This window comes from Gossypium raimondii, chromosome 7 (genome assembly GCF_025698545.1).
Source record: "Gossypium raimondii isolate GPD5lz chromosome 7, ASM2569854v1, whole genome shotgun sequence".
NCBI classification, from domain to species: Eukaryota; Viridiplantae; Streptophyta; class Magnoliopsida; order Malvales; family Malvaceae; genus Gossypium; species Gossypium raimondii.
Window position 1 is genome coordinate 5,212,864 of NC_068571.1, and position 13,687 is coordinate 5,226,550.

General features: G+C 33.3%; 1 protein-coding gene across 2 annotated transcripts; it reads right to left on the bottom strand.

Annotated features, from left to right (window-relative positions):
- Positions 1-3,673: 3,673 nt before the first annotated feature.
- On the bottom strand, positions 3,674-9,763 carry LOC105804451 (ethylene-responsive transcription factor-like protein At4g13040). 2 transcript variants are annotated; one of them, XM_012637095.2, is made up of 7 exons: positions 9,355-9,763; positions 8,202-8,308; positions 7,873-8,003; positions 6,512-6,596; positions 4,891-5,071; positions 4,195-4,316; positions 3,674-4,103 (listed from the first exon to the last, which is right to left on the bottom strand). In XM_012637095.2, exons 2-7 carry the CDS (start codon positions 8,242-8,244, stop codon positions 4,036-4,038), a joined length of 630 nt encoding a protein of 209 aa, XP_012492549.1. In that variant the 5' UTR covers positions 8,245-8,308; positions 9,355-9,763; the 3' UTR covers positions 3,674-4,035. The 2 variants fall into 2 exon arrangements, with proteins under 2 accessions (XP_012492549.1, XP_012492539.1); XM_012637085.2 differs by having other exon boundaries at positions 8,202-8,315.
- Positions 9,764-13,687: the final 3,924 nt, after the last annotated feature.

Consider the following 13,687-nt stretch of genomic DNA (forward strand, 5'->3'; position numbering starts at 1 on the left):
ATAAGAGAGGATGAGAGGATGGATAGTTGAAGGTTTAGTTATTAGAGGGGTCTTGACCTCTTTTCCTAGGGTCCAAGGCGTTAAAGGGTGTTTTCTCTTATAATTCCTGAGGTGTCACTTGTTACCCTCATATTGGTTCCTGATTCCTTGCAAATTAGTTGGTTTATTGTCTCATTATTATAGGTTGTCTTGAGCATGTTAATGTTTAGGTTGTTAGGTTTGCAGAATGAATATACGTGATATATGAATGACAAGTGTCTTGTCCATGTCATTCAGGTATGTAGTCCTAATGGATAGGCTTGTGAGGTTTTAGACTTGCAAGATGGTCCTCTTTGGTTAAAGACGTTGACCCACTAGATCATAGGGACTCGAAGTGAGCTCATGAGGTATACGTATAACAATTGTCTATAGCCGACAGGGAGGTTATAAATTCGCATTCCCTGAGACATTAAACTTTTACAACCTGCTATTTGGATGTTGAGTATTTCTTTGGGTATTGTATGGTGACTTGGTACTTCTTGGTGTGAGGTGTATTTTCTATTGAGAGGCCACATGCTCATAAGGATTGTGGATATTTGGAGATAGAAATATTTGAAGGACATTTTAGGAGCTTTAAAGTTTTAAAAATATTTGAAATAAATGCTATTTTGATAAGAGTGATTTAAGGTGAGATGTGCACTACAGTTGACATAATTGATATGAGAGGAGATTGTACTAAGTGGTAGGCTACATGTCACTCTTTTACTAGTCTGAGTGGTGACTTATTTGATAGCGTTTACCACATTCTCATAAGACGTCTTTATGCTTGTCCACTTTTCTAAACATTTTTAAATTTACATTGACAAATCAAAGGAAAGATCGAAGTATGCAAGAGATGTTACATTTCACAAAGTAGGGTAAGGATGGGATGGTGATCAATCAGATCCTAAATACCCATACATCCAATCTTTGCTTAGACAAGAAGAAGTTTATTTTAATTCGCCACCAATTTTCCAAAGAGTTCCCTTTTCCTATGAGATAGAAACTCCCCGACAATGATACCTACAGTCACATACTGCCTTTGACTGATGAATTTGTGATGAGGCAATTTTACAAGCTGCGCTAAGGTAGCCATTTGGAGATGGAGAAGGTGATTAGCTTAAGGAATGCTTATATGCATTGCTTGTGGTGAAAGAGTCCCGATGATTATACAGATAAGAACTTGGAGAGGAGACTTGGAGCCTACACACAATAGCATGTGGCCAAACTATCTTGACAAAGATGATACGGTGAAGAGGATTTTGATGGGACAAATGAAGAGTCGGCTAGATTCTTGGTGTTGTACGCCCTTTTCCCCGAACAAAAATGGATGTATAGTTCTTAGAATTGTGGTGGGATAGAGTTCTAGTTTGGGACTCAGTGTCCCGAAGCTAGAGAGTACTTAGGGCAAGACCATAATATCCCAGGGAATGGTTGTACTGAGGGTAATACTGTTGTTGATTGAACATACTATAGGGATAATGGTATTGATGGCTAAGATTGTTGTTTCCCTAGGGGACTTGACCTTTCTGGTCGGCTTGGTTTTGAAAGTTGGGAAAGTTTTGGTTGCTAGGGAAGCTTGAAAAATTTTGGTTGTTGAGGTTGTTTAGGAAGTTTGTTATTGGGAAAGTTGATGTTGGGAGAAGTCATCTTTCGACTAAATCTGAAGGTCGAGAATGAGCCCATACTCATGATACTAATTGTTGATATAAGAATTAATTTGTGACAGTTTGTGATTGGTCACCAAGAGAGCGGAAAACCATAGATAAATTAGAACGACTAGAACGTGAGTATCAATAGAATATTAGAGAGAAGATAAGAATAGGAGTGAGTTGAAAGTTTAGTTAGGAGAGGTGTCTTGCCCCCTTTTCTCAAGGTCCAAAGGCTTTTAAATGGATTCTCTTTGATAGCTCCCAAGATGCCACGTGTGGTCCTCATATTACTTCTAGACTCCCTCCGAATTATTTAGTCTACTAATATCTTATCATCAGGTTATCTTAGACATGTTTTAATGTCTGGGCTGTCATGTCTAAGGAATGAATATATACTACGTGTAAGTAATAGATTTCTTATTTAAGTTAGGTATGTGGTCTCAATGAATGGGCCCGCTAGTGCTTCAAGCCGCAAGATGATGCTCCTTAGTCAAAGGTGTTGACCTACCAGATTATAGGCACGGAAAGTGGATTTGCAAGATATAAGTATAGCAATATTCAATCCTCTTGATTCCAAGAGCAACTATGAGTGAATAGTGATAAAGCACCAAATTTTGGTCTCACTTTAAGTGCAGCAAAATCAACTGTAGTCCCAGTAACAGCAAATGAGTGAATGGTGATAAGCACCAAATTAGCATGAGGGATAATAAAGGAGACAATCAAGCAAGTTATGCACTTTTAAGTGCTTAAACAACACCTGGAGTGGCAATGCAGATTGCAGTGCCACTCCCTGCCAGATTATCAAAGGCATTATTTACAGTTCCCAGTTCAAGTAATCAGTTCACAAGAAATACGGTGATGTTGATGCCAATTACCAAAGCCTTAAAATGTAAAACACATGCAATAAAAAACCAGACTATTGCAAGCAAGATCTGTTGGAGACAGTGTTCATCAAGTTGATATGGTAAAGACTGATGCTTATAGATGAAAACCCAGTCTTCATCAAGTTAGGTTTGTTCAGCCAAAAATCGTAGTCCTTTCTAATCCAGTGCTATACATAGAGTTGGTGTTACTTGAACTGGACAAGAACTAATTCAACTGATAGTAAGGCAGGAGAAAACTTGGGAGAAAAAGGAAAATAAATTTTCTCCAAAAGTACATATGCATAGACAATTGAAAACATCTATGTACAACAAATACTTGTATCCTATACTCACCCCGAATAGCGGCTAAGATGGAACACAGGGCCATATAAGCCAAGGGACCTGTTAGTTCTCCCCAAAAATATAGCAGATATAGTGATGGCAACGGGACAGGGCGGGTCAGATTTTTGCCCGCTCTGCCTCTGACCCAATATTCTACTGTCATGCCTCGACACCAACCCAACTTTGACTTAAAAAAATTTAACTTGCCCCAAACCCAAAAATTAATTGTATACTAGACTTCAATCCAACACAACCCGAGTTCAAACTTTTTATTTGAAATTGTGATTACTTAAATTAAAAATATTTTAAAAAATCATGCTTGAGATGACTAAGTAAAAAAATATATATTACATCATAAAAAAAAAGGAAGGGAAATGAGAAGGGAGACTTGAAAAAATAAATTAAAATGAGAGGAGGAAAGAAACTAGCGTGAAATGAGTAAAATTAGCAAAATGATATTGAAGTGATAAAGTTTAAGGATTTTTTAACCTAATTAATATTTAATAAAACATACAAGGGTAATTTCATAAATATCTTGGGGCAGGGCGGGCTCATACTAAACCTAACCCCAACCTGACCATTCTCTAAAGCTAACCCGCCCCGCCCTGAAACCCGATTTGAAGAGAAAAAACTGACCTTATCGGGTTGGATCAGCTCGGAACCCATAGGTTTCAGGCTTTTTTGGCATCCCCAAGGATATACAATTGGCTTAACTGTATGTGACTAAGGATCAATGCTAGTAAAGGCATTTTGAGCAAATTCTGCATTTTTTCCTCTACATGGGCAGAACAAATGACATGAAAACAAGTTCAGAGTTCTGCAATTATCTTTATGCATGCCTTTCATCTGTCTTAATAACAATGGTGATTCGTTGTCAGGCTGATGATGCAACTAATATTTACCACTTAGTTCGGTTTAAGTTTAAACACTATTGATATCTGCTTACCAGAAAATGATAATAATGGGATTTATCATTGCTTCTTGCCCTAACAGGGGCCCTTTATACACCCAAAAATGGAGACTCAGCAACTAGAGTTCAATAACTAAAACCAGATTATTCAGCCTTCCTCTGGAACCATCATCTTTTCACGAGGCTCAAGAGTCTAGTGCCGCCTATTTTGAAGCTAAGAAGCTATTGACTCTTTGTCTGCTTTGCCCTGTCACTGACCATTCTCTATTGCTGGTTCAGAGCTTTTCTGTGGTCTGATGCCGAGCCTTCGCTTGGATTCTGTAATCAACATTCAAAATAAACACATTGAATATTTAAGTTATAGCAGCTGAGATAATAAGAATAGAAAAGCAATACACTAAGGGTTTACTTTTATTGGTAATTGAATGGCGAGTATATGCCAAAAACTCATCCCACTTGAAATTCCTAAGCTCTTGTTTTTCCTCCTTTGAAAGCTCGAAGTTAGGCTCCCTTCCACACATGAAAGCAGCTCTACATATAAAAAATATTATCTATCAACATAACTACTCAGTAAGACAGTAAGTTATATCACCTAAAAATCAACACTAGGAAACCGTCTTAGCAAAATACGAAATGGTAGAAACCAGGCATTGTTTACTTATAGTCGATGAAGAAATAAAAAAGAAAAAACAAACAAATGAGAACACTTTACTAATCCTTTATAAAGACGCTAGGAATTGCATATGACTTCAACGCTTTTTCATACATACCATCCCATATTCTTGTGGAACTTGCATATGAATAGCGCTTCTTTGTATTTATCATCACTATACATGAATACTTTCAAAGAAATTCATTAATACCAATGAGAACGTACAATTATCCCTCATACCACCAAGTTAAGAGTGAAAACAAATGAATATAAGGGCTTCTTCATATCAGACATTGATATATAAAGCTTAAAGGTTATTTTGCATCCATATCAAACTATCCAACCTTCTTACTTTGTGCTACTGAAAAACAATATTTGTATAGGTAGTGAGAAGAATTTCTGAAGTAATTCTAGTAGTAGTCATTACAAGCAAGATAAAAGTCAACTTATTACCTGTCATATAAGCGGGCAGCTTCTTCTTGCGAACCAACAGTGCCTAAGTGAATCTGTTTCTTGTCGACTTTTATTGCAGCTTGCCATTTCATATTTTTGAAGTATACACCCCTCATCAGACAAGGTTCTTGGTTTTGAACATGCTTCCTTCGGTGCCGCTTCCTCCGTTTGATCAGTTGCCCTACAGACGATAACATTGTCCACAGACATTAGTCGTAACGTAGATGCTAAGAAGTAATTACATGTTTAATATGGAAGCAGCATGGAATGGACTCAGTTCTGAGATATGTAATTTCTTCTTTATTCTAACTAATGAAAGGGGTAAAAGTTAAAACACCGACACTTCCTCAAAATACTTCTCTATTTATAACAAACATGCAATTTATCAGAAGCAGCACCCTGAGCGAGCCTAAAGGGAGATAAAAGTCCAAAACTTGCTTGTCACAAGGATTCTACTACATAATACAGAACAGTACCAATTTCGGACATTAAACATTGGCAGGGCAAAGCATTTTATAACATCATTTCACAATGCGAATTCACTATACAGTAATTTCCGATACTGCAATACTGGAAATGGTTGTCCATACTACCAAACTTTGAAGAATGAATTGTGAAATAATCTTATTTTTCTTCTTTGGCATAAAGAAGCTTCTATGCTGGTGTCAAATCTGGGGTTCACAACAAGTGAGAGGCAAGAACGGTTTGCAGGAGTAAAGGGGAATGAGAGAAGGAAGCTTTTGATCTTGGGAGAGTTTCAGCCTAATCAGTGGAACATGGACCATTGCAAGGTTAATTTAGACTTCCATCATAAATGCAAATACAGCAAGGATGTAAATATTTCAAGCCATTTAAATCTGAAGGTACTTCTTTCTAGCCACTTAAATCTGACATGGAGGAACAGTAAACAAGTCTGACATAAGTGATTAGAAGCTAGTATCTCAAAATGCTTTGGTTCCATTAATCCCAAAGAGCACGTCTAGCCAGACAAACTATCTTTTTAAACAGCTGCATATGGACTTGGCTGTAAACCCACCAATATCATTTTAAAACACATGAATTTTTCACTGTAATCCTCATTGAATAAATTCCAAGATATGCTTTCTTGTGGAATAAGAACAAGGAAACTTCAGTTTATAGGTAAACACCAGAGAGAAACTTCCAACAGAACTATTAGTTGCACTTCACAACCCAAAACTTGAATACAACACAGCCAGCAAAAATAGCTTTTCCCATAGGATCGGAGTGGGCAAAGAAAAGGTCCCAAACAAAGATCATGCAAAATGTGATTGGTTTAACATCAATTGATTCCCCGTTCTTTATGTTGTAATAGCATCTTTTTATGTTAGTACTTCCACATATGCCTGAGTTCCTTGTAGAATACAATATCCCATCATTTTATTATCTAATTTATATGTGCTTGTACATGTATATTAAACAGAAAGTGAGAGGCACTATTTTATTGTTCATTCTCTATGAAAGAGAAAAGAGTTGAGAAAAAGAATGAGAGGAGAGGGTGGAGAAAGGAAGGGAAGACCAAGACCAAGCCGTAAACAAGTAAAATTTTCTAGTCTTAACAATATTAACTAAACATGTGGAACGTGTTTCCTGAGAGACAAACCTGGAAAAGGTTGATTATGATGCTCTTTTGATGATCCAGAGCCAGAAACATTTGGGGATCCACAGCTAACCATAGGAATGCTTTTCTGAGAGAGCATCAAATAGTTGCATTTTAAGTGTAAGAATTGGACAGTACACGTCACTTAGTATTTATCTATCATGAAATTAAGAATCTATATCACTTGTATATTTATTATGAAGTTGCATTTAATGCATGCCAATTAAATAAATATGGGGGCACTTAAATATCATTTTAATTGACAGCCAAGTATTTTATCCTGTGAGTCTAGATCAACAAGGAAACATGAGGCATTAAATGACTATTTAGTAAGAATATTTCCCCAAGATGCATTCAACTGATCAGGCATTATCAGTTAATGGATTCATCATATTCTTTTTATTTCTCCAAAATGGCAGAGGAACCCCGGAATCCTTAGGATCACATATACGGAAAAGCTGCAAACACACAGGAAAAGATACTATACAACCAATTGCATATTTCCTATCAATTATGAGTAAAGAAATAATTCATTCTATTCAGTGGTTCTCATAAAGCTCTGTTAAAGAAGTCAAAACAAGTAGCACATAGCCACATACCATGTCCTATGTTTTCTCATAGAAAAACCTTTAGCTCACTACTGTAAGACATGACCACACATGCCACCAAATAAATGGCTTGGATGTTCATATAACTAAAATTTACTACCCCTACCGTGGATATCAACCGATCACATGAAAAGATAAAGTTGTGACCACCTACAATGCAAGTATAGATAGAAATGCAATGGTGAAGGTAAAATGTAATCTCTGTCAGTAATCATCAACTACGAACACAGCTAAATTGCATATTACCAAGCCTTCCTAAAATATGGAAATAAAGAAGGTTCATCACGGGGAAGAAAAATTCTTCCACAATGATGGATGGTCTTTCTTTTCTTCTCTTAATTTAGATGATGACTGATGAAATGAATCATTCCTAGAATTATTATAGTGGGAAAAAAAAAAAGCAAATATATAATTGTGGACAAGGCTAAGTTACAACACCAGTTTAAGATTAGTAGAGCTTTAAAATATTGGAGAAATGAACAATGATTCATGATCCATACCAATATATTCTCTTTCCTCTCTTTTTTTCTTTTCATTTTTCAAGAATACTAGTGAGACATTATTTAGGGAAGCATCCCTAGCCCCAGAAGTAGTGGGGAGGGAGGGATCAGCAAGCTGCCAAGTTCATACAATATGGTAAAAGAAACAGGAATACAAACAATACATGCAAACACAACTAAGAAGTAAGAAGAGAAATTAAAACAGTGAAACCATTTAATACTAAACTTGATCAATTGATTCATAATGCACTCTTACCCCATGCATACGGTTGATGGAATCTAAGGGCATAGGATGCACACTAACTGATTTTGCATTCTGGCTTGAAGTTTCAAGGGCATTTCCATTACCAAAAAATCTAGGAAGTGGAGTCAAAACAGAATTCTTCCCTACAAAAGGTCACTAAACTTGGTGAATGAAATTATTCAATCATAATTTAGAACTTGATTACAATTCAATCATGGTTAAACAAAAAGGCAGATTGAAGGACACACTTTATGTAACACAATATAGTAATTTTCCTACTCATTGCTATCAATGGATGCAATTAGTTATACACGATAAAGTACATATCAACTAAAGTTTACCAGAGCAGAGTCCCAAGAGCTTGCGTCTGCGTAAGCTCACCATGTTGGCAACCTTTTACTCAGTAAGCGATGGCTTAATTGATCGTCCTTTGCATCTGTCCTTGTGCCTGTGGCCTTATAAGTGGATTAAACAATTAGAAAATCATGAGCATTAAAGAAGAAAGAACCTGTTAGAAAATAAACAAGATGGCAGGTAAAAACAAAAGGCTATAGGAAACAGCTTCGTAAGATAAGTGGATCTAAGATATCACCTATTCAAGTTACTTATATAGCAAAATAAGAAAAAAAAGGTCAAGAGATGCAAGGAACGCCATCAGAACTATGAGTCAAAGCAAGTAATCTGATAATGAACCTAAGCAAAATAGAAGTGCCTGGTGAAACTCCCAAATGTTGATCCTCTTTTGTTATAAAATACTAATATCAACCCCTCATACTCCTTACGGAAATCGTTTGGCTGAAAACCAACTAGTTTGTCATTACACGTACGTTAAATTTTGATTTCAGTAATGCTACATAGAAAAGCAGGGGGTTAAATCTAAATCCCATGCACGGATTAGTCATCTAAGAAAAAACAACAAGGTTGAATCAGAGAAAAATATGAACAAACCAATGCAAATCGCACGAAATGTTTCCAGTCAACTCTTATTAAGATGGAATGGTATTCAGTTCTAAAAGTTAACCAGGCTTCGGATAAGGGGGCAGGATGACATGAAGCTCAACCATAGTTTTACTTTCTTTTTTTAATCAAGAAAAAAAGAGATAAATTCATCATAATTTGCATAAAGTAAAGCCAAAACTTTCATCATGTGCAGCTAACAAAGATGTCCAATGAGCCTGCCCAATAAAAATCCCAATTATCTCTCCCTGGAAAACAAGTCAAACCCACCAACCTACCACCTTTCATGGAAGTGAAGGCAGTTGAAAAACAAGAAAAACACAAAAAACCCAACCCCCAAAACACACAAAAATCAAAGTTCAAAAAAGAAACCCATACAAAGCCAAAGCCTTTATGCCTAAAAAAAAAAAACTTGTCACGACTCCATAACCAGGAAAAGCAAAAACAGCCCATTACAGCGAAGAACATGAATAAACAAAAAGAAAAAGAAAGAAAGAAAGAAAGAAAAAGTCATTGTTCGTATCAATCGTTTGGTACCTGAGAAAGGGAAAGCAAAGGTGGTGGTTGAGACAGCGTAGAAACCGAGGAGAAACAGATAAAGAGAGAAGAAAAAAGGGATTAAAAACCAAAATCAGGTAAAAGAAAATTCAGGATTGATTGTTGCTAAAAGGGAATGAAGGGAAAGATGGTGAAAGAAGTAGAAGAGTGATTTGAAGAAGTTGGTATTGTGGTAGTGGCGCATGCATCTACCACCTTTTGTTTGTTTGTTTTTGTTAAATCTTTCCGAGTTTTCAGTGAAAACCCATATTTATGAAAGGGTCGTGAGGCTGCTGAGATAAATTAAAGATAAAAATCAAAATCAAAATCAAACAAAGCCAACAGCCAAGGCAAAGGCCAAGTCTTTGTGGGAAAATAAAGAGAGAATGTAGAATATGAACAAGAACTTGCGAAGGGGAACGTTTACTTGTATTTTGTGAAACTTTATCTTTCCTATTTTGCCCCTCTTTTCTTTAGCCTTTGCCTTAGATTTCCCTTATTACACTTTAGCCTTATTACTAGATTATATTAATATTTTATATATATAAAAAGACCCAACATGTATATAAAAATTTTAATTATATAAATTTTTATTATTGGATTTAATTTAAATTATTTATTTTTAAAAATTATATTTTTCGAGTTAATTTATAATACCAACATAATAAAAAATATTAATATAAACATTAATTAATTTTCAAGTAAAGTTTTATCTTTTATTTACATTCAAATAATTTTTTAAAAATTTTAAATATAAATTAAAGGATAATATTTTGGGGTTCAAATTATGATGTTAAATTTTATTTTGAAGTATAATATTTATCTAAATAAAATGATAAAATTTATAGGGTTTTTCATTATTTAAACTTTTTTATACTACCAATTATCTTTTAAATTTGGAAATTCGCTCGTTCATTGTTTGAATATTTTGATCTCATTAATTGATTTTATTATTTATAATACTTAATTTTATAATATTCAAATATAATTCTATTTTTCTTGTTATTTCATTGGAAAAAAAACTCAAAAATGCAATCACGCCACACAGAGGGTAAAATCAGAAAATTCTTTTAGGGGTTGAAATTAAATTATAATTTTATGATAGTAATAGTATAATTTTTAAATGATTAAATTAAAATTTTATCATTTTAGGGTAAAGTGTAATTTTACCTTTACTAATTTAAAATTTTAAAAATTTTAAAGGTTCCCGACTCCACACAAGATTTGTGATAATATTTTATCAACATTTTTAAAGTTCTTAATATTGATATTTTTTGTCAATTTGACCATTATTTTTTTAGAGTTAAATTTACTCATTAACTTTTTGAAAAGAGTTAAATCGTTTTGTTTAATGGAAAGTTTGACTAAAATATTTTTTTTTCAACAATACTAGCTTGACAACCGACATAGCGGTCCGCGTGCACTTCATGCTGACATGAAATTATTTGTCTTATCTATCACATCAATAAATAATTTACAAATTATAAAAAAGTCAAAGGTTAGAAAATATAAAAAGTTCATAAAATTAAAAAAAAATAACACAAAGTACACGTGAATTACCATACAAGCTATTATGTTTAAACATTTAATGTTTTAGTTAATATTGCTATTAAAAACAACAATTCAATTTTTTTTGAAAGAATGATGATCAGGGGTGAAGCCAAAAAATTTTTTAGAGAGGGTCAAAATGAAATTTTAATTTTAATAGTCTATATCTTTATAATTTTAAAGGATTAAATTAATTTTTATAATTTTAGGGGCCAAAGTGCAATTTTAAATTTATTAATTTAAAATTTTAAAATTTTCTAAAGGATAAAAACAACAATTCCGGGGCTGGCACCTCTATTAATGATCAAATTTATTTTTTTTTAAAATAAAAGTCAAATTTAACTTAAAAAGGAAAAAAATCAAATTAACAAAATAGATAAACGCTAAAAAGCTAATTTTATCATTATTTTTTAAAATAATAAAAATTATTTAAAAATCAAGTTCAAAATTGATATTAATCGATTTTTTTTAAATAATGGAGAGAACACAACTACATGGGTATCAAACGTTGAATCCCTCCTCAACCCATACATAGGAGGGCAATGCGTTCAACGCACTTGAATCTACGTCCTTCTACATTGACAACAATATCAATGTCAATCGAGTTAAGACTCAATCGACAAAACTTCTTTATTAGTCTATGTGAAATTCAAAGACGAGCATTCTTCAAAACACAATAGATTAATCAAATTATTATTAATTTTATTAAATATTTTTTATATAAAACAAGATATTATTATATGGATAAATTTGAACAAATTACACATGTCACGCAATTATTTGTTAAGCATGATAAGTACATTCAAAGTACTAAAAGTAGTGACTATTATAAATCTATAAGCTAAGGGTGGGTAAAAAAACAAACTAGAAGGAAAGAAAAGGGATAGAGAAATAATTAAAAGTGGGCTGGTTGGTAGTGATCGAAGCCCACCAACGATGCGGTGATTGGTGGGGCGGTCTGTCAATGCCACGCCATATAAGCAGCTGGTGTTGTGTGGATAATGTCCCGCCAACCTCAACCTATACCTCTTTTTTACTTATTATCTGAGGGCAGGCACACCCCTATTGGACCCAAAGTCTAAATATTGAAATTTGAAGGATTTTTTAGTTTAATTTGGTTTTTAAAGTTGCAAATCATTATTTTTATTAGTTAAACCCCATATTTAGAAGGATTTTTTTAGTTTAATTTGGTTCTTAAAGCTGCAAACCATTATTTTTATTAGTTAAATCCCTTTTTCTGTTATTGAAAAAGTAGTTACGAGTTTTTTATTATTTGAAAAATTATAAAATGATCATTCAATTATTAATAATTTTTTAATTATTCAACTATGAAAAATTACTAAATGGTCACTCAACAATTTAAATTTATCTTTTTGAGTCATCCGATTATCTTAACGCAAAAAAAACAGTAAATTTTCATTTAACAATTATATATATTATTTTTATATTTTTTGCGCAATATATTTTTATTCTTAATAATGGTATTTGTAGATTGGATTTTAATGTGAATTCAATGTATTGTTTTTATTCCAGAGATATATCTAAAATTAATTGCAACTTTAAAATTACCAATTTCTTAAACAAAATAAAAAAAAGGGTAAAGTGCTAACAATGTCACTTTTGTTTATCTCAGGTTATATTTTAGTTATTTATGTTTAAAATGTTACGTTTTAGTCACTTACGTTAACTTGTTGTAATATTTTAGTCACTGAGCCGTTAATTGGCGTTAATAGTGTAACACCCCTTACCCAAGACCGTCGCCGGAATCGAGTACGAGATGTCATCCAATTTAACTTACCGATTCGGAGCATAAAAATTTGCTTTTAAAATTAAATTCACTGTTCACAACAAAACTGTCCACCTGCGCAACTGTCACTAATTTAATTATAACTTGAGTTACGAAACTCAAAATTTAAATCCGTAAATTTTCCCTGAAACTAGACTCATATTCCTACTTACCATAAAATTTTCAGAATTTTTGACTAATTCCAATTAGTACAGTTTATTCATTAAAGTATCCCCTGTTTCACAGCTCGACAGAACTGACCTCTTGGCACTAAAAATCAATTATCTAATTGTACAGAATTCATATATGGTTACCGTTTATTTCTTTTGAAAATAGACTCACTAGGAATCTAGACATATAAATTATGACCTATAATTATTTCTGTACAATTTATAATGATTTTCTAAAGTTAGAACAGGGGACTTCAAAAACCATTCTGACCCTGTCTCACTAAAATTCAAATATCTCAAAATATAGAATTCCTTTCCCTACACCGTTTCTTTCATGTAAAAATAGGCTTGATAAGATTTAATTCCATATATAATTCACTCTCTAATTCCATTTATACTATTTATGGTGATTTTTCACATTCACGTCACTGCTGTCGTCAAAGAAACTGCTTCTTTGTATTAGCTACCATTTACACATACATAACACTCAAAACATAATTTTTACTAACCATTTCCATAGCTAATCTTAGTCATATCATATGAAGATACTCAAAATGATTAAGACTCTATACATGCCATAACTTTAAACATTTTGAAAACACATAATACCGAGATGGCTGTGATAGTGTGATACGAGCTCCGACGATCCCCAATTTGAGCAAGCTCAAAACACTATAAAACAATGGAAAGAAAGAAAGGTGTAAGCTGTAAATAGCTTAGTAAGTTACATGTAAACAATAATTACTCATTTAATAATTAACACTTTTAACATATAACTAATCAAAACATTTCTTAGCAATTTCAATCACTTACACATGCACAATCTTAC

Bases quoted from the DNA above. Each gene is read 5' to 3' on its own strand.
- LOC105804451 (XM_012637095.2), bottom strand. From the start codon at position 8,244: ATGGTGAGCTTACGCAGACGCAAGCTCTTGGGACTCTGCTCTG. The intron at 6,597-7,872 runs GTAAGAGTGCAT...ATGCTCTCTCAG, and splicing joins CCATCAACCGTATGCATGGG to AAAAGCATTCCTATGGTTAG. The intron at 5,072-6,511 runs GTTTGTCTCTCA...TATCGTCTGTAG, and splicing joins TCATAATCAACCTTTTCCAG to GGCAACTGATCAAACGGAGG.